General features: G+C 49.5%; 2 protein-coding genes across 3 annotated transcripts; both read left to right on the top strand.

The window, feature by feature from the left end:
• The first annotated feature begins 276 nt into the window (after positions 1-276).
• BRPF1 (bromodomain and PHD finger containing, 1) lies at positions 277-12,481 on the top strand. Of its 2 annotated transcripts, none has more exons than XM_006851557.1 (13): positions 277-875; positions 4,415-5,374; positions 6,155-6,317; positions 6,661-6,792; positions 7,123-7,251; positions 8,042-8,351; positions 8,670-8,993; positions 9,287-9,571; positions 10,031-10,178; positions 10,717-10,853; positions 10,956-11,074; positions 11,441-11,595; positions 12,298-12,481. In XM_006851557.1, exons 1-13 carry the CDS (start codon positions 277-279, stop codon positions 12,479-12,481), a joined length of 3,645 nt encoding a protein of 1,214 aa, XP_006851620.1. The 2 variants fall into 2 exon arrangements, with proteins under 2 accessions (XP_006851620.1, XP_006851619.1); XM_006851556.1 differs by having other exon boundaries at positions 7,123-7,269.
• Positions 12,482-15,416: 2,935 nt separating this feature from the next.
• OGG1 (8-oxoguanine DNA glycosylase) lies at positions 15,417-19,140 on the top strand (the record flags this gene model as incomplete). Its single annotated transcript, XM_006859166.1, has 4 exons — positions 15,417-15,523; positions 15,796-16,043; positions 16,872-17,051; positions 18,959-19,140. Coding segments are annotated over exons 1-4 (717 nt in total), but the record flags the coding sequence as incomplete, so codon positions are not given.
• Between the last annotated feature and the right edge of the window lie 1,079 nt (positions 19,141-20,219).

Genomic DNA, 20,219 nt, shown 5'->3' with positions numbered 1-20,219 from the left:
ACTGGGAAGAAAAATCTCTCTAGCCGAATGATGTGAGGTTGGTCTAGAGGAATTTAGACATAGGATGATGACCAGGCAAGAGACAGTAAGGTCCTAGAGCAGGACCAGGGTGGAAGAGATGGTATTTGGAGGTGCTGTCAAAATAGGTTGGCCAGGACCTGGTGACCTTTGCTGAGGGGAGATGGGGGTTGGAGAAAGCAGGATCCCTGCTGTGGGTGGCCAGGAACCCCTCTCCAGGTCTATGTTAACTGATCTCTGTGTTCTAGTTGTGACAGCATGGGGGTGGACTTTGATGTGAAGACTTTCTGCCACAACTTGCGGGCGACTAAGCCACCGTATGAGTGTCCCGTGGAGACTTGCCGCAAGGTCTATAAGAGCTACAGTGGTATCGAGTACCACCTCTACCACTATGACCATGACAACCCACCACCTCCACAGCAGACACCGCTCCGTAAGCACAAGAAGAAAGGGCGCCAATCACGCCCAGCCAACAAGCAGTCACCTAGCCCCTCAGATGTGTCACAGTCTCCAGGCCGTGAGGTGATGAGCTATGCACAGGCCCAGCGCATGGTGGAGGTGGACTTGCATGGCCGTGTTCACCGCATCAGCATCTTTGATAACCTGGATGTAGTGTCAGAGGATGAGGAGGCCCCAGAAGAAGCCCCTGAGAATGGCAGCAACAAGGAAAACACCGAGACTCCGGCTGCCACTCCTAAGTCAGGCAAGCATAAAAACAAGGAGAAGCGCAAGGACTCCAACCACCACCACCACCATAATGCTTCTGCAAGCACCACTCCCAAGCTACCAGAGGTGGTGTACCGGGAGCTGGAGCAGGATACCCCTGATGCCCCGCCCCGGCCAACTTCCTATTACCGGTAAGGCTACCCTCAGCCCGAACTCTGGAAAACCGGTCAAACAGGGCTCAGGAGCCAGAGAGGTAACAGGCAGCAGATAGGAGAATGACAGGGATAAAGGAGGCATACTGATCCTGCCAGGGTACTAGAAGAAGCAGTGCCCCAGCTAATGATGGTGCCATTTACTGTATACGCCACATGCCAGGCCAACATTGGGTGCTTTATAACCCACTGCTGTGGAGCAGATTCCAACTCATGGTAACCCCATGTGGTACAGAGTAGAACTGCTCCATAGAGTTTTCCTAACGAAACCTTACAGAAGCAGTTACCATGCATGACACCACTCAGTGTATTTGAACCATCAATCTTTCCATTAGTAGCTTAGCACAAACCATTTGCACACATACCCCCCACCCCCAAGAACTCTGTGGGTGCTTCATAACCACTCCTTTATGTTATTCTCACATCAACACTTAGGCAGATATTCTCATTTCACAGATAAGCAAACTGTTACAAAAGGGGACCAAACTTGTCAAAACTCACCCACCAGTAAATAGCTGAACTGGGCTTCAAACCTAGCCCTTCTGTCTCCAAAGCTGCAGTATTTCTGCTGTGCCATGGTTTCTGGTCCTTGATCCTCTCTACTCACTTACTGTGTGACTTGGGCAACTCATGCGACTTCCGGTTTTATAGAAACCTTAACTGCAGAATGGGTACAATATTCCTCTACTTGCTCAAGGCAGGAAACACTGATGTTATAAGATTCTAAAAACACTTTGCACTTTGAAGAGATGATTTGCCTACTATTTTCTGCTATTGTCATTCATCATGTAGTAGGCTTATGTAATATTTTCATCATTTTGTGTTTTATACTCCTTCAGTGGCCCTTTTGTTTCATGTAATTGTCTTTGTATTACAAAGCTGCTGCCATTGAGTCAACTCTGACTCAGTGACCCTATAGAACAGATTACAACTGCTTCCTAGGATTTCCATGACTGTAAATCTTTATGGGAGCAGCTGGTGGGTGTGAACTGCTGACCTTGTGGTTAACAGCCAGTGTTTAACTCACAGCACCACCAGTGACTCCTAGAAAAGGAACAGGTACAATAAGGCTAGATTCCTTGTAACATGAGGTAAAAGTGAACAGGATGGTACAAGAGCCAAGCATAAAGCTTTGCTTTGAAAGTCTTGGCATCCTAGGCAAAGAACATTCTAATGAGATAGCTAAGTAGCACTCTTTGGTGTCAGCTAATCAGAAAGTATGATCTCCAAGAAGGATTTATCATACAGGTTTTCATAGGAAAGACCTTAGACCCAAATTGCAATTCACATGTTGTATTAAATCTTAGTTCTTTAAAAGCAAACCCAAGTGATACAGCCCAGTATGTTACTTTCCTCTCTTGTTCTTTCATCTGTTCAGCCCAGCTCCACTTCTTTCTGACTTTCCACAGTCTTTGTTAGCCGTGGCCCTTCAATCACTGCCTCTCGCACAGAGACTCTTCTTGGGGCTCTTTCTGCTCTGCTAGGCAGCCCTAGCCATTCCGTTCCCTCTCTCCCTCCCTCTACTCAGATTTACTCTTCACCTCCTGAGGCTGCAGTTTACATCTGATGGACAGCTGTCAGTTGGAAATTGTTGCAAAGCATTTGTTGCTGCTGTTAAAGGGACGTCCCAAGTTTTGGAAATGATTGACTTTTTATAGAAATTAAAGACGATTTTGAGGCCATCTCTCTAACACCATCATTTTTTCTTAACTTGGATTCTGACGTTTTCTTTAGGGGAAGAGAGAAGGTTGGCTGTCAGCTGGCATGCAGAAATTGTACCTTATCTGCGCCAGAGCCTGTAATCTGGGTGCCCTGTGGAGTGTGTTATGTACCATCACATAATGTAATGTGTGGCACGGCAGTAGAAGGGTTCAGAACTGCTGCTCAGGAGAGCTGGTGCCAAGACCCAGAAGGGCCAGATGGTTTACACAAGCGCTAAGCCCACTCACATTCAAAGATGAGGATGTTACACTTACCTTGGGGGAAATGTAAAAAGAGTGAAGATACAGTGTACTAATGCTTTTTACAAGAAAATGGAGTGCCTATTTCTGTGTGGTAAATCAGATATGGTCCTTGCCTCCTGGATGTGAGGAGTTAGGCTCATTGCAAGGCAAGTTGGGTAAAGGCTATATGAAAGCTCACGATAAAGCTAGCATTTATTGAATACTTGCTCCATGCCAGGAACTGCTCTCAGTCATTTCCTTGTATTCATTCATTGAATGCTCATAACGCTATGTGACATTGGCTCAAGTTAGCATCCCCATTTTACAGAGGCGGAAAGCAGGGCCCAGGGAGGTTAAGTCACTTGCCTACCACCCTACAGAGCCGAGGCAGTGTGGCTCCTGCTCTTGCACTCTCTTGGCCTGCTGTAGCGGCTAGAGTTCTGTTTATCACATGGGGAGGGAGGAGTGGGACAGGAGCTAACTTTAATCTCAGGCCTGCTCTGTGCCTCTTGATTTAGCCCATTCATTTTTGTAATTCCATTTAATCCTGACAGCATCTTTGTGAGTAGGTAGTAGTGTCTTCATGCTACCATCGATGAGACTGAGGTTGAGAGAAGAGCAATGATGTCTGAAGGTCACAAAGTGGCAGAGCCAGGATTTAAATCCAGGTTTGTTAGAAGCCAAAGCCCCATTCTTTCCACTGTATGTTGTAGCTTTACATATCCGAATCAAGGCTACCCGGAGCATGGTGAGGGCATGGGAGCCCGCGCTATCTCACAGGCACGTGGAGCAGCCCTCACCTCTCGTCCTGCTGGCCGAGGGAGTGCAAAAGGGTGGAGGTTAGGAGTGCTAGGTCTAAAGCTGGAGTTCCAGCTCTGCCACTTCCTCATCTGTAAAATGGGGGAGTAAGAACATGGACCCTATGGTTTGTGATGAGAATTACATGTAATGACTTGGCAGGATGCCTGGCTTGTAGTAAATGCTCAATAAATTTTTGCTATTATAACTGTGATTTTCCAAGGTTATTCAAAAAACACACGGAAAACCAGTGGCTAGGCATTGAGGGAATCTTGAGCTGATGCTGGGACCAGCTGGCTGAAGACCCACTGTAGCTCTAAGCCCTCCTTGTAGTCAGGGTCCTACTAGCTGGTACTAAAACAGCTTATATATAATATTTTGCAACTGACACCCATGGATTTTCATTCCCCTGACTGTGCACTGTCTTCTTCCCAATGGGTCCTAGCTACCCCAACCTCCCTTCTGGAGTCTAGCTGAACGTCTGCACCCCAAGGGAGCAGCTAGGACGTAAGCCTTGTTGGCAGGCTTGAGGGCATGTCCAGCTCTACCACTTTCTCACAGATGAGCTGAGACAGTGAATTAACTTTCCCAAGTTCGCTTCTCTGTAAAAGTAGATGGTTATGGTATCTTTAGTACCTAGGTTAAGGTGAGGGTGGAGTGAGAACACATGGAGAAAAGGCACAGGCCTAGCATAGAGTAAATGTTCAGTATGTATAACTTTTTAAGGGCGGGGAATCCCAACAAAATATGATGCTGAGCCGCTTGTGCACACTACAGGTACATTGAGAAATCGGCAGAGGAGCTGGATGAGGAAGTTGAGTATGACATGGACGAGGAGGACTATATCTGGCTAGACATCATGAATGAGCGGCGGAAGACAGAGGGTGTGAGTCCCATCCCACAGGAGATCTTTGAGTACCTAATGGACCGTCTGGAGAAGGAGTCATACTTTGAGAGCCACAATAAAGGCGACCCCAATGCGCTAGTGGATGAGGATGCCGTGTGCTGTATCTGCAATGACGGTGAGTGCCAGAACAGCAACGTCATCCTCTTCTGTGACATGTGCAACCTGGCCGTGCACCAGGAGTGCTACGGTGTTCCCTACATCCCCGAGGGCCAGTGGCTGTGCCGCCGCTGCCTGCAGTCACCCTCCCGCGCTGTGGACTGTGCTCTGTGCCCCAACAAGGGCGGTGCCTTCAAGCAGACAGATGATGGGCGCTGGGCCCATGTGGTGTGTGCCCTGTGGATCCCCGAGGTCTGTTTCGCCAACACAGTCTTCCTAGAGCCTATCGACAGCATAGAGCACATCCCGCCAGCTCGCTGGAAGCTCACCTGCTACATTTGCAAACAGCGAGGCTCAGGGGCCTGTATCCAGTGCCACAAGGCCAACTGCTACACGGCCTTCCACGTGACATGTGCTCAGCAGGCTGGCCTTTACATGAAGATGGAACCTGTGCGGGAGACTGGTGCCAACGGCACCTCCTTCAGTGTCCGCAAGACAGCCTACTGTGACATCCACACGCCCCCGGGTTCAGCACGCCGCCTGCCTGCCTTGTCCCATAGTGAGGGTGAAGAGGATGAGGACGAAGAGGAGGAAGAGGGGAAGAGCTGGAGCTCAGAGAAGGTCAAGAAGGCCAAGGCCAAATCCCGGATCAAGATGAAGAAGGCGCGGAAGATCCTGGCAGAGAAGCGAGCAGCTGCGCCCGTGGTGTCGGTGCCTTGCATCCCCCCTCACAGGTATGCTGGGTGCAGATGGACAGGCAGGAGAGGGAAGAAGCAGCCCTCATGGGGAGGAACTGACAGCAGATCCCAGAGTGGAGTGGCAGGGCTGAGTTTTCTTTCTGTCGGGATCTGCATCGAAGTAACAACAAAATTCTAGAAAGCGATAGCTATAGCAGGTCACTTAAGTTTTCCATTAGGAGGCAGAAACTTCAGCCTTGATCTGGTAGACCGAGTGGGTGGTTTAACCTGCCCTTCATCTTGATGGTGGGTTTAAGTTCAGGAAGACAGAAGATGGCTGGTCACCAGCCACAAAGGATAAAATGGTATGATTAGGAAGGGAGAAATGGAATGAAAAAGGGAAAGGAAAGGACTGTGAAGTGGTTTCTGTCACTCAGCTGGGCGTGATCATCAGTTATTTTTATATGCTCTCCTGTAGTTGATATGCTATAGTTAGTACTATGTTCTATCTTAAAACTTCAAAGGGCCAATCTGAATGGGGTACCCCAAGGTTAAGTATACTTTGGGCTGCAATGATGTGAGCAGTCTTAAGGGAAGAAGCCCCTGACGCTCTCATACACAGGGCTAGAGATGCTGGCTTAATACTGGGAGCTTGGCTTCCTGTCTACAGAAGGTCCATTGGTGATATCTTTTACCCTTCTGTGTTGTAATTCCAGTGTCCCAGTCCTTTCTCACAAGAGACTTATCCCCTGTCTAGCCTCACTGGCTAGAAATCCCAACTCTGCTTAAGAGTAGCAGGACATAGCAGGTTTTTCTCTTTGTTTCCCTGCCTCCCAGGCTTAGCAAAATCACCAACCGCCTGACCATCCAGAGGAAGAGCCAGTTCATGCAGAGACTACACAGCTACTGGACACTTAAGCGGCAGTCGCGCAATGGGGTCCCGCTGTTACGTCGCCTGCAGACACACTTACAGTCTCAGAGGAACTGTGATCAAGTCGGGGTACGGTGTCAGATTCCATGTGGGCTCTGGGGTCATAAGGAAGAGAACAGAGAGAGACTTGCTTCCAGTGTCAGAGTGCTTAGGTTGTTTCTTCCATTAAAGCTGCCTTCAGACCAGGCCCAGGATGAAGTCCTTATAGGTATCAGCTTGATGACTGTGCATTGTTCCTATATGCCATTCATTCACTCAGTAAGCATGTGCTAAACACGTGCTCTGTGCCAAGTTCTGGGGACATGTAGCTAGAAGAGTACTTGCCAGTAGTCACTGTGCTCCTTCCCCCGCCTCTGGCCTTTCTTTTCTCTGGTTTCCTCACCATCTTCTGATCTACTTTTTGCCTCTACAGAGAGAGTCTGAGGATAAGAACTGGGCCCTGAAAGAACAGCTCAAGTCCTGGCAGCGGCTCCGGCATGATCTGGAGCGAGCTCGGCTGCTAGTGGAATTGATCCGCAAGCGGGAGAAGCTCAAAAGGGAGATGGTGAGTGACTGTTTTACAGACACGGGAAAAGGAAGCATGTGCCCCATAGCCAGGCAGTAACAGGGCTGAGCTCTCAGGCCTACCAAAAGTAGAGTGTGAATGAACCGCAAATTACGTGGTACAGGTTGCTAGTGCTGGAAATTGAGGAAAGGAGAAGGCCAGGGCAGTTAGGGCAAGTTTCACTGGGTGGGACCTTAAAGAATGGTGGAGCTGACTGAGTCCACTTGGCTGTGGAGGTGGGCAAGAACACAAGTTCCCAAGCCAGCCTGGGACCAGCTCCTCAAATGCCTCTGCCAAGGGCCTGGCTGACAGGGCCTCTGTGTGTGTCAGATCAAGGTGCAGCAGATCGCCATGGAGATGCAGCTGACCCCTTTCCTCATCCTCCTTCGCAAAACCTTAGAGCAGCTCCAAGAGAAGGACACAGGCAACATCTTCAGCGAGCCGGTCCCTCTGTCTGAGGTAACCGAATTGGATGAAGTAAGAATCTCTTCCCCTCACTCCACCTTCTTTCTGTTCCTCTCCCAGTTGGACCCCTGCTGCAGGTCTGGGCCAGGGACTAGGAGGGGACCTTGAAGAGAGGGACTGGTGGCTGTGGGGCAGGAAGAACTGGAGCCACATGGTGCATCACCTGGACTCTGTCTTGTCCTTGTCATACCCCAAGGGCCAGAATGGGAGGCAATCTGCACTCCTTCCCCAGAGGCAGGGACAGAGTCTGCCAAATGAATAATTCCAGGGCAGGAAGACACTTTCGGGTGCTAAACCCTAGACTGGAGATTTTAGAAGGCTCAGCACCTAAAGAACCAGCTCTGACGCCCTAGGTCCTGACTGGCAGACTCTTCTCTCTACAAGGTATAAAATGAGAGTCCTGAGGTAGCAGCCTCCTTCAAAGTTTAATGATAAGTGAAAACCCAAGGAATGCACGGTGTTGTTCTTTTCGAGGGATTTTGCTAGCCATTTTTTTACTGAACGCTCACATGGCTCTAGAAGGTAGACATGGCTGTATTTTCATCACCTTTTGCCAGGAGAGGAAATGAAGGCCCAGGGAGATTATGAGACTTGCCAAGGTCACACAGCTTGTGACTGCTAAAGTCAGAACTAGAATCCAACGCTTTCCCCACTGTGCTAGATGCCTACCTCTAACTGTGGTGGGAGGAGGTTGCTGGATACATTTTAGGGGGGATTGTTAGGAGCAGGGACTCGGGGAATGAGGGCCTGTCTCCACTTAGCCACACCTGCCCTGCTTTCTCAGGTACCTGACTACCTAGACCACATCAAAAAGCCCATGGACTTTTTCACCATGAAGCAGAACTTGGAGGCTTACCGCTACCTGAACTTTGATGATTTCGAGGAGGACTTCAATCTCATCGTCAGCAACTGCCTCAAGTACAATGCCAAGGACACCATCTTCTACCGGGCAGCAGTGAGGCTCCGAGAGCAAGGTGGTGCTGTACTCCGCCAGGCCCGGCGCCAGGCAGAAAAAATGGGCATTGACTTTGAGACGGGCATGCATATCCCCCACGGCCTGGCTGGAGATGAGGCCCCACATCACACTGAAGATGGTGGGTGAATAGTCACACACACACACACACATATTCTGGTGCCTAGAATGTCCAGAAATCTCATGGGAGCAGACAGTGTAGGCAGGAAGCAACTAGACTGAGCAGTGTCAGATTTTCCCCAGGAAGGCCCCCCCAAGAAGCCAGGCTGGGTGGGTAGATGACAGTGCTTAACCATCCCACATCTAGTCGCTGCCATTTTACAGTTCCGAGTGAGAGACTGAGGCGAGAAGAGTTCGGGTTTCTTGCTGTCTGCCCAGGTTCAGGGGGCCCAGAGGGCTGCCCTAAGTCTGACTTTTACCCTCTGACCCTCACCCATAGCAGCAGAGGAAGAGCGGCTGGTCCTCCTGGAGAACCAGAAGCACTTGCCAGTGGAAGAGCAGCTGAAGTTGTTGCTGGAGCGATTGGATGAGGTGAACGCCAGCAAGCAGAGTGTCGGTCGCTCACGGCGTGCAAAGATGATCAAGAAAGAGATGACAGCTCTGCGGCGGAAGCTGGCTCACCAACGGGAGACTGGACGCGATGGGCCTGAGCGGCATGGGCCCTCAAGCCGGGGCAGTCTGACCCCTCACCCGGCTGCCTGTGACAAGGATGGGCAGACAGACAGTGCCGCTGAGGAGAGCAGCAGCCAGGAGACAAGCAAAGGTCTGAACCCACAGGAAGCTAGACCCTAGAGCAAGTCACACTGTCTCTGCCATACACACCAACCCCTGCCACCCCCCAGGCAAGAGGTCACTCCTGGGAAGCTAGGTGTGCTCTCCCCAGTCAGGGACTCTTAGCTACCACTCTGGCTGTGTCTACAAGAGGACAGTGGTCCCTATTCCATGCCCCAAGATCACCTTCCCAACTCTAGCTGGAGTAACGGGCATGACCCTGGACATCTTCCCTTTGCACATCAGACCCCTCACCAACTCTCCTTCTCTCTTTCTCTGCTCCAGGCCTGGGTCCCAACATGTCCTCAACCCCCGCACATGAGGTGGGCAGGAGAACCTCAGTTCTGTTCTCCAAAAAGAACCCGAAGACAGCTGGACCGCCCAAGAGGCCGGGCCGGCCCCCCAAAAACCGGGAGAGCCAGATGACCCCCAGCCACGGAGGCAGTCCTGTGGGGCCCCCCCAGCTCCCCATCATGGGCTCCCTACGTCAGCGCAAGCGGGGTAGGAGCCCCCGACCCAGTTCGAGCTCAGACAGCGACAGTGATAAGTCCACAGAAGACCCCCCAATGGGTGAGCCTCACCATCACCCAGTCCCCCAAGAGAGTGAACAAAGCTGTCATTCTCCATAACATAACTACCAGCTAATCCCTTCATTTGCTTATAAAATGTCAGAGCTTTTAGGAATCCTTTCATTCAACCCCTGCATTTTACAGATGAAACTGAGTCCCAGAGACACTGACCCAGCCAGATTCCTATCCAGCCACCCCCTCCATTTTACTACTTCACTTTTTCTCTTCTTACCTTCCTTGGGGATCTGTTGTTTAAGCCATTTGTGTCTTAAGGCCAATAACTGCCACAGGAGGGGTGGGGCCACGGTTGTGGCTAGTTGCGAGCTAGCTCTGCTGGCCAAGGTTGGAGGACTTGCCCAGCACAGGGAGACACCCAAGTTCCAAGTCCTAACTGTCCCAACACCATCGCTGATCTGCATCTTCCTGACTGTATCTTTCCCTCTTCCTCCTTCTACCCAAGACTTACCAGCTAATGGCTTCAGCAGTGGAAACCAGCCAGTGAAGAAGAGTTTCTTGGTATACCGCAATGACCGTAGCCTTCCCAGGAGCAGCTCAGACTCCGAGTCCAGTAGCAGCAGCAGCAGCAGCGCCGCCTCAGACCGGACCAGGTACCAGCCCTTCCAGAGCTCCTCACCGCATGTGGCTCTAGGTTTCCCTGCTGGGAGGGGGTGGCAGCCGGCTCAGCCTAGAGGCAAATGGGTCACACCCAAGTTCTCTGCAAAGTAAATGGGGTAGTTCCAAATGTTACCTTTGTGGAACTAAAGGAACCATCAAAGGTGCAAGTGACGGCCTATGGCCTGGATTTGGCCTGCAGACATGTTTTATTTGGCTAACATGTGTTTTAAAAACAAATCAGAAAATTCCATGGAAGAAAGTCTCCATTGCTATGTTCTCTGATACAGTATGAGAATGGCTGGCTGGCTAATCTGACCAGTGTGGTCAAGTGGCATCAGGTTGAGGCTAAGTGGTAGCTGCTGCCGATCGATGGGGCACACACTTATCCCCAAACCAGGCCCCTGAGAGCATTTGAGTTGGAAACTCCTTGTGTAGCCTTGACTTTCCAAATGCCTAGGACCTTGGGGCTTAAAGAGAAGGCATCCATTGGGCCTCCCGTCTTGAGCTAAACTCCCGGTATTTTGCCCACAGCACAACACCTTCAAAACAAGGCCGGGGCAAGCCCTCCTTCTCTCGGGGCACATTTCCAGAAGACAGCAGTGAGGATACCTCAGGCACCGAGAACGAGGCCTACTCCGTGGGCACTGGCCGTGGCGTGGGTCACAGCAGTAAGTACCCTCGCCCAAGGCCAGGGCTGCCTGGGACCCAGTGTCAGGGCCTCGTCGGTCCCCCAGCTGCTGATCCGCCCCCTCTCTCCCATTCCTGTGAAGTGGTGAGGAAGAGTCTGGGCCGGGGAGCTGGCTGGCTTTCGGAAGATGAGGACTCCCCCCTGGATGCTCTGGACCTTGTATGGGCCAAATGCCGAGGGTACCCATCGTACCCAGCTCTGGTAGGCTTCCTCTTCTGCTATCTTTCAATGCCCCTTGTCTTTCAATCCCAAAATGCAGGGCTCACAGTAAGCAGACGCTTCCTAACCCCTCCTGAACTGCAGAGCACAAGCATGCTGGGCAGCTAGACTGTTAAGGCAGATGCCACCCGAGTACCACTTAGTTCTCTATCAGTCCCTTTTCCGTTCCCCTTGCTCCCTGGGCTCTGGAACAATTTGGCACAGGAAGAAGCCAAGAGACAGTGTTCTAGCCTTACAATGCCATAGCTTTTCTCTGGCCCTCTCAGAGGTACCCTCCAAACTCTTGGGAAAGACAGGCCTTGGGGGAGAAGTGGACTGAACCAAACCAGACTCTTATTATACCTTCAGATCATTGATCCAAAGATGCCCCGGGAGGGTATGTTCCACCATGGGGTTCCCATCCCTGTGCCCCCACTGGAGGTGCTGAAACTTGGGGAGCAGATGACCCAGGAAGCCCGCGAGCATCTCTACCTCGTCCTCTTCTTTGACAACAAACGAACCTGGTAAGGGAGCAGGGGAGCATTTGGTGTGACCCATAGCCATAGATACAGCCTTGTGTGGTTGCGGGAAACTCCAACAGCAGACACACAAGGCTGTCTACTCATCAGTGGAGAAGAGACTTAAAACAGATCGTTGAGTAAAGGATTATAACCAGGAGTCTGAGAAGCTGTGGGCAATAGCTGGCAAAGAGCTGTAGTTAGAAACCAGAAGACCACTGATGACTGTGGCAAATATGAGGGTGACTCCCCATCCAGACCCAGGTGGCTTCAAGGTTAGTTTTCCCACCTCTGCCTCCATGGTGACAAGATGGGGATAAAGAAGGCCTAAGCATTTAGTCTTGAATTGCTTTTCTATCATATTGACTAGCCTTTCTGTTCATTGTCTGATGGTAAAGTGTCAGTACAGTCTGCCTGGAGCCTATGGGACAGGGTCCGTATTTCAAGTTAGGTCACGGCTGTTCCTTTTCATGCCCATAAGTACCCCCTAATGTGACTGTTGACTGGGTTTTCTTCAACACCGGACTGTGAGAAGTTTCTCAAGAGCAGGAATTGTGTCTTATGGCCCCTGTGACCCTAGTACCCATCATAGGACCGGGCCCAGTGTTGGTGCTGAGGAAGTATGCTTGAATGAATGAAGGAGTGAGGAAGGCTGGTGATGGTTGCTGTCCCTGAGATAATTTATTTGATCTTCATTTCATTCTATAGGCAGTGGCTGCCCAGGACCAAATTGGTTCCTCTAGGGGTGAACCAGGACCTGGACAAGGAGAAGATGCTGGAGGGTCGCAAGTCCAACATCCGCAAGTCAGTGCAGATCGCCTACCACAGGGCTCTGCAGCACCGCAGCAAGGTGCAGGGTGAGCAGAGCAGCGAGACCAGTGATAGTGACTGATGCTACCCAGCACGGCCCAAACCACAGTGCCCTGTGACCTCTCTCTTCCCCTCTGCTCACTGTCCTGGAGTGGCGCCGGCCTCTGCACTGACTCATTCCTGGTCTTGGGGCCAGTCTCAGGGGAAGTTGGGTGGGGGAGGTTTCCCCCGCTCTTAGTGCAGCTGGACTGTACAGAACACTCCAAGGGCCCATGGTGGCTCTGGGCAAGTAGAGGGTCCCCCAGGCCAGAAAGAGCCCCCGAGCCCTCATGGCATTATAGGGCATGGTGGTGGGCCACGGTTAGGACACTGCATAAAACAGGCCATCCCACCACCTCTCTCTGCTCCTGCCAGGAGAATCTGTAACTGCCTAGAGGCCTGAGGCCTCTGCCAGTGGTGAGGTGAGCTGGCGTAGCTAGCCTAGCAGTGGGATTGTTGTCTGTCCAGTCCAGAAGAGGGGCACTAGGTGACCCCGTCCCCTGCTGTTGTATATACTGTAATTAGTGGAGAATTTAAATTATTCTCATTTGTAACTGCGTTTCCGGGTCGCGCCAGAGTCATTTGGTACTAAAAAAAACAAAAAAACAAAAACAAAAAGCCTGGGGCCTGTCCCCACTTCCCTTCTTCCCATCGACCTCCCTTCCACCTTTCAAACTGGTTTGTATTTATTTCGAAGGAAGAAAAATATATTGATTCTTAGAAAATAAATGGTCTATTTGGAATTTTAGTTCATGTCTTCTGCCGGGGGATGGGGTCAAAAGAGAGATTCTGTCCCCTAGGGATGGTAAATAATTGGACCCAAGTGGTTGCTGGTTGCTGTGCATGCTGTATTTAATAAGACAGCAGCAAAGATAATATGATCGCTCCCATTTCCATCCACTCTAGATAGTACATACTGTTACATAATCCTTGCAGTTACTGTGCAAGGGGGCTTCAAAAAATTCAGGCAAAAATGGAATTAAATAATAGGGATTTTCCATGAACTTTTTGAAGCATCAATATGTGTGGGTTAATAATAGGATGATTATCCCTACAAAGACACAGAGGTTTAGGAAAATTAAGTTGCCCACGTTCCCATATCTTCAGGAAGTTGCAGAGCTCAGATTTGTTTGTTTGCTGAACAACTGCACTTTCCTTTCTGGACCTCAGATGCTTCAAGTCCTTTGCCAGTAGGATGGTCCAAGTACTTCAGAGTCACTACAGCCAGCTCACCAACACCCATCCCCCCTTTGCTGAAGACATAGTAAGACTGTAGAAAGCTGTTTTTCCATTCATCCCCAATTTTGGCACCTTCTTGTGCCATTCTAACAACGTTTATTGACGGAATGCCTTCTGAGTGCTAGGCATTATTGTGGGGTGGTGGTTATAAATAGTAGGAAGACAGAATCAGGATAAAAAATAATTGTCTAAGACCTTATAAATATTGAGTGAAACAAACTGATGACCATCCCATGCTCATAGTAGACACCATGAGAGATGCTTGCCCTTATAAGACTTGTAATCATTCAGACACAACCACCAAATACCACTGCTAGGAAGTGAAAAAGGGCCCAGCGATATAAAGTGCATGTCTCTAATATCCCAGCTTTTTGTGTCATTTTCATGAAGGGAAGAAATCAGAATACATCTTTCCCGGGCCCAAGTGGTGGCACACATTTGTCTCTTTGGGGACATAAAAAACAAGATTGAAAATAATGAGCTGCTTGTCTGGACTCAGTCCCAGAGGAAGGCTCTGCACAAGTCTCGAAAGGGCAGTGGGTGGAGGCCTACAGGAAGGGCGGGACTGAGACTCTGAGGGTAGACTGGTGAGCTCTAGGGCAGAATCCTGAGGGAGGGCACACTGCACTCGGGAGGGACGGAGCTGTGTGCCGGTCTGATTCTTGGTGAAGAGGTTTCATGAGAGGCACTGAGGGCAGATGGTTGAGGTGGTGTGAGGAGACTCAGCGGTGAAAAGCTGAGATGGAGAAAAGTGGACTGGGAGCAGAATTTGTGTCTGAGGTCTGACATTTGAGGAATAAAAGGGCTCTGAGAACAGACAGTGAAGATCGGGACTGAGGGCTATCAGCGGCCAGTTCTGAGGGACAGCCCTGACAGTACACCTTAGCGTGCCGAGTGCAGATGACCCGGAAAAGCACATACGAGGAATAAGTCAAGAGCGCGCCAACCGCTTGGGCGTTCTCCAGCCCCCTGCCCTCCACCCCGCAGCTTTAGTTCCTCTTCGGATTGGCTCCTTTGATCAGATAGGTGGAGCTTCAGTACTACTTCCGGTGACAATGACGTCTGTCTCGCAAAACCGGAAAATGCGATTGCGCATGCTTCCAAAAGTTCCTGTGGCTCAGGGTCTATGGGTTGGGAGTGAGGTATGGTAGTGTAAATTGGCAGATTGGGACCAGCACCGCCAGAAATACAAGAGGCTGGAGCCCTGGTGTGACCCATTAAGGATAAGCCCTGGACTGCTAACCATAAATTTGGCCGTTCAAGTCAACCAGCTGCTCCTCGGAAACCCTGTACAAAGTCGCTATAAGTCGGACTTGACTGGACGGCACTTTACAGCAGAGGGCAGGAGTGAGAAGCGGAACTTGCAAGGAGTGGTGGTAGTGGTAGTGTGCCATGGAGTCGGTTCCGACTCATAGCAACCCTGTACAGAGTTTCCGAGGCTGTAATCTTTACAGGAGCAGAAAGCTTTGTCTTTCTCCCGCGGAATAGCTGGTAGTTTCTAACTGCGGACCCTGAAATTAGCAGGGTTACAAGACAAATTAAATGGAACTGCTAGGTTACAAGACAAATTAAATGGAACTGGGCGGGGCCTTGAACACAAAGATTGATGGAGGCCTGTCCCTGTGGGCGGGTCTGACAGTGAGTTGCTCTAGTCTTGAGTGGGCGGGGCCATTAGGAGGCAGAGCTTTGTGTGCAAATGTTAGTCCTTTTCTCTCCTGCCCAGGATCATGGTCCATAGCATGGGTCACCGTACTCTAGCCTCCACCCCAGCGCTCTGGGCCTCCATTCCCTGTCCACGCTCTGAGCTGCGCCTGGACCTAGTTCTGGCTTCTGGACAGTCCTTTAGGTGAGTGACTGCACCTAGGAGAAACCTAGGATCCTGGCTATACTTGAACTGCAGAGAAATGCTGGGGTGACGAGAGAAACCTCCATGCAAAACAGAAAACAGATACAGGTGGTGAGCTAAATCTGTGCAGTGTTGTGCGGATTAAGAGAATCAATGCCCAAGAAAGTACTTTCGCTTTGCATTAAGTAAATTGGTTTTGTAGATAGAGTGGCTATTGGATGGGGGGGACTAGAAAGGGAAATAGTACTAGGGCTGTGCCTTGGGGGTCTCAGGTGGAGGGAGCAATCCCCTGCGCACTGGAGTGGCGTGCTGGCGGACCAAGTATGGACACTGACTCAGACGGAGGAGAAGCTCTACTGCACCGTATACCGAGGGGAGGACAGCCAGGACGGCAAGCCCACATTAAAGGAGCTGCAAGCCGTGCGTCGTTACTTTCAGCTGGATGTCAGCCTGGCTCAACTATATTACCGCTGGGCTTCTGTGGACCCCCACTTCCAAGAGGTGGCCCAGAAATTCCAAGGTGAGTACAGGACCTGGGGCAGGAATTGGGGTTCTTATACTGTGGTCATGCTACTTAACTTTGTGACTCAGCTTCCCTATCTGTAAAATGGAGGTTAATAAGCGCTGGTTAAGTGATAGAATTGTCACCTTTCATGTGTGGTGGATTCTGGTCAGGCAGCCATCACCGTCTGTCAGTGGGAACCTGTGTTGCTACGATTCTGAACAGGTTTCAGCAGACTAGGTCAGAGTAGGAGGAAAGATCTGGGAATCTTAACTAGCTAATGAAAGCCCTGTGGCTCACAATGGATCTGTAACCATTCATGGGGCGGCATTTTCATCCATTGTGCATGGGGATGCCATGAGTTGGGATGGACTCATTTGCTAACAACAAAATGGAGATGCAACCCTGTTAGTATTTTATAAGGATGTAAAGTGCTTAGAGTAGTGCCACACATGTACATATATATTTTTTTAACTTTTTATATCTACTGTTATTCTGCCTATCAAGGCTATTGAGACAAATTCTGGCTGTGTGACCTGCAGCAGATATCTCATTCATTCTGTAAATATTTACAGAGTGTCTGCTGGGTGACTAGGAATATAGCAATGAGCAAAACAGACACGTATCCCTGCCCTGGTGCTTACGCAGGGCGTCTTTATTTGTAGAATAGGACAATAGAGAGCCCAGACCTCACCCGATGCTATGAAGAATGAGAGGCCTAGTATTGCTTTCTCTAACAACACTGTCCTTTGTCTTCTGGGATCCCCTTTGCGCCTTGATGCCTAAGATCTCTGAGTGGGAAGAGGCCATTCCCTCTAGGTGTTTCTGTACCTCTCTGCCCTTCAGGTGTGCGGCTTCTGCAGCAGGACCCCATCGAGTGTCTTTTCTCCTTCATCTGTTCTTCCAACAACAACATCCCCCGCATCACTGGCATGGTGGAGCGACTCTGTCAGGCCCTCGGACCTCAACTCATCCAACTCAACGATGTCACCTACTACAGCTTCCCCAGCCTGCAGGCCCTAGCTGGTGAGTGGGTAGGTCCCCCGCGCCCAGGCCTTCCAACAACTTTCCCTGGTCACCATTTCCCACCTTAAAACTTTTCACCTTCTCCAATACTGATCCTGTCCAGAATCACCTTGTCTGCACTGATCAATCCCAGTTACACCTCACCTTCTCAAACTATCCCTAAAATGCCAACAGGCATATACAATATACCGTTTATAATGCAGGGGTTAACAGTAAGGGTCCTGGAGACAAACTGCTTGAGTCGTAACTGCCACTTGACCTCTAGCTAAGTGCCCTTGGGCATATTATTTAGCCTCTGTAGCTCCGTTTCTTCATCTGAATGGGATAATAATAGCTCCTGCCTACCAGAATTGTCATGAAGGTCAAAGAAAAAAGTGTACATATTACACCTAGCACAGTATTTGGTGGCCAGGAAGTATGCAGAAAACTCAAGGTGTCAGCTCTGCAGTGAACCCAACAATGTTGCATCCATGAACACACATGTTCTCCACAGCAGCCTGGTGAGGCAAGTATTGTACCAAAGTTGACAGGTGTGAGAGTTCAAGCAAGGGAAATGCTTGGAGATTGCCGACCAAGGAGACAGGCTGTCTGTGGAAAAGAGCATGTTTGTGATACTTAGGCACCCAGCAGTGAGTCTTAACTCCCATCCTAGTAGTTACAAGACCACAACGAATCCATTTGCTTCTGCAAGTGTCTCTCAGTATGTTTGGAGACTGGAGATAAGAGTTTCTCTCTAGGAGGGTTTTGGGGAGAATTGAGCAGTTGTGAGGCAGGGTTGTATAGTGAGTTATAACCACATGCATTGGTGTCCAAGATTTCATCTCCACTCTGTCCTTTCTTGAGCAAGTTCCCTAATCCTCTTCTAAACCCTTAGTTTCTCCATCTGTTAAATGGGAAGCACATGAAGACCGGGGGATGGGGTGGGGGGGGTGGGAAGACAGGCTTGCAGGGTATACCCTTTGGTTGGTTGATGATGCATGGAGAGGATTGTAACCATAGCAGTGAAATGATATACGATAGAATGAATGTAAAACTAATGTTCTCCCATGTAAGCTATCACATAATTCACAATAAAACTTAAAAAAAAAAAAAAAGACTGAAAACAACCTAGATATTAGTGGGGTAGAGGACCAGTTAAATCTATTGTGTATTCAAAGAATAGACTACCACAACCATTAAAAAGAATATGGAAAAAAAAGCAATGGGAAGCACAACCGTTTTATCCTCGGGCTCTGTGAGAAGCATAAGCAACCACAAACCTAAAGTGCTGTACCAATGCACATCACCCGGCATTTGATAACAGGCTGTTATTGTCAGTGTGGTCACTGTTTTAGGTCCTGGGTGTGAAGGCCCTTCGTAAAGTGTAAGAGCTCCATGGAGGAGCACCTCCTCAGTCCCTGACCCAGTGCCTCACACATAGTTGTTGTTAACTGCTATCAAGTCAATTCCAATTCAGCAACGTTGTATAGGGTTTCTGAGGAGCAGCTGATGGGTTTGGACTGCTGGTTATCCTCCAGCGCCTCACCAGGACACATAATGGTGGTGGTGGTGGTGGTGTGCCTTGGAGTCGGTTCCAACTCATAGCGACCCTATAGAGGGTTTCTGAGGTTGTAAATCTTTACGGGAGCAGAAAGCCTCATCTTTCTCCTGTGGAATGGCTAGTAGTTTCGAACTCTGACCTTGAGGTTCGCAGTCTGACTCGTAATTGCTACGCTCCTGGAGCTCCTTAGGACACATAATAGTGCTCAGAAAACATCTTTAGCCTTTTCCCTTGTACATACAAGTGTCCATTGTCTTCCAAGGTGCTTAGGAAAAATATTCCTGTAGGGTAGAGGACTCACACACTAGCTGAGGACAGGGAGGATGTAAGGATACCAGACCCCTGCTCTCCTTCCCACTCTCTGCAGGGCCCAAGGTGGAGACTCACCTCCGGAAGCTTGGCCTGGGCTACCGTGCCCGCTACGTGAGCGCCAGTGCCCAAGCCATCCTGGAAGAGCACGGCGGACTGCCTTGGCTACAGCAACTGTGTAAGGCCCCCTACGAGGATGCTCACAAGGCCCTCTGCACCCTGCCTGGAGTGGGCACCAAGGTGATGCCCCAGGGGATGAGAGCTGCCCTCACCACCCACACTGTAGGAGAAGAGGCAGGCCTAAGAGCTAGGTGCATACATTGCTTCTAGAGGCAGAGAGCCAAGATGTTTTATTAGCACACAAAAGCAGAGTGCTGGGAGGCTATAAGGGACATTCCACTTTGAGTGCATCTTTAGAACGGCCATTTGTTCAGATGCTGCTATCCGTATGTAGAAATCTTCACATAGGAAATCACAGGAAACATAATAGTAGTTATCTCTGAGGAGACAAATGGTAAAATATTGCAACTTTTTTTCCCCATGAATTTACATAAAGCTGGTTATCTAGCAATAAGATAATTGAGAACTTAGTATCTGTTGTTTTTCTCTTTGTACTTCTCTGTCATTTAAAATACGAGTTTTTCTATAAAGCAAACAATTTTAATGTGCTGTGTGTGACTTTGGCTAAGTCACATCACCTTTCAGGTCCTCAGTTTTTTGCCTGTAAAATGGATTGATAATACCTTCATCCTAGGTTACTATGGGAGTCCTGGTGTGGCGCTGTAGGATAAGCACTTGACCATAAGTTCAGTTTGAACCACAAGGTTGGTGGTTTAAACTCACCAGCCGCTCCTTGGAAACCCTATACAGGGTGACTATGAGTCGGAATCGACTCAGCGGCCCTTAACAACAAACAACAACAACAATGGCTATGATGAGAGCTTGGCTTTCGTAAATGTTCACATAGTAGTAACTCTCATCGTAGCTTTAAAGATATTATTAATAAATAGTGTATATTGATTGATGGAGTCTTCAAGTGGTGTAAATGGTTAACCAAAAAGTCAGAGGTTCAAGTCTACCCAGAGGTGTCCTTGTGTATAAATAACAACAGCAAAAAAGAAAGAGTAGCTGCTGAGGCTAATTAGGAACACCAATAACCTCAAGGGTTATCCCTGATTTGGAGACTTAAGGTCATGATTTCATGGAAGATTCCAGTTAATTGGCCTAATAACATGTTTAGTGTCTGTTCTGCCTCCTAGTTCTGTGCATAGTGCCCAGGGTCTTAAAAGCTTGCAAGTAGCACAATAGTCTCTGTTAAC

Source organism: Chrysochloris asiatica, unplaced genomic scaffold (assembly GCF_000296735.1).
Source record: "Chrysochloris asiatica unplaced genomic scaffold, ChrAsi1.0 scaffold00030, whole genome shotgun sequence".
Classification (NCBI taxonomy): domain Eukaryota; kingdom Metazoa; phylum Chordata; class Mammalia; order Afrosoricida; family Chrysochloridae; genus Chrysochloris; species Chrysochloris asiatica.
This window is presented reverse-complemented; position numbering and strand designations above follow the sequence as displayed.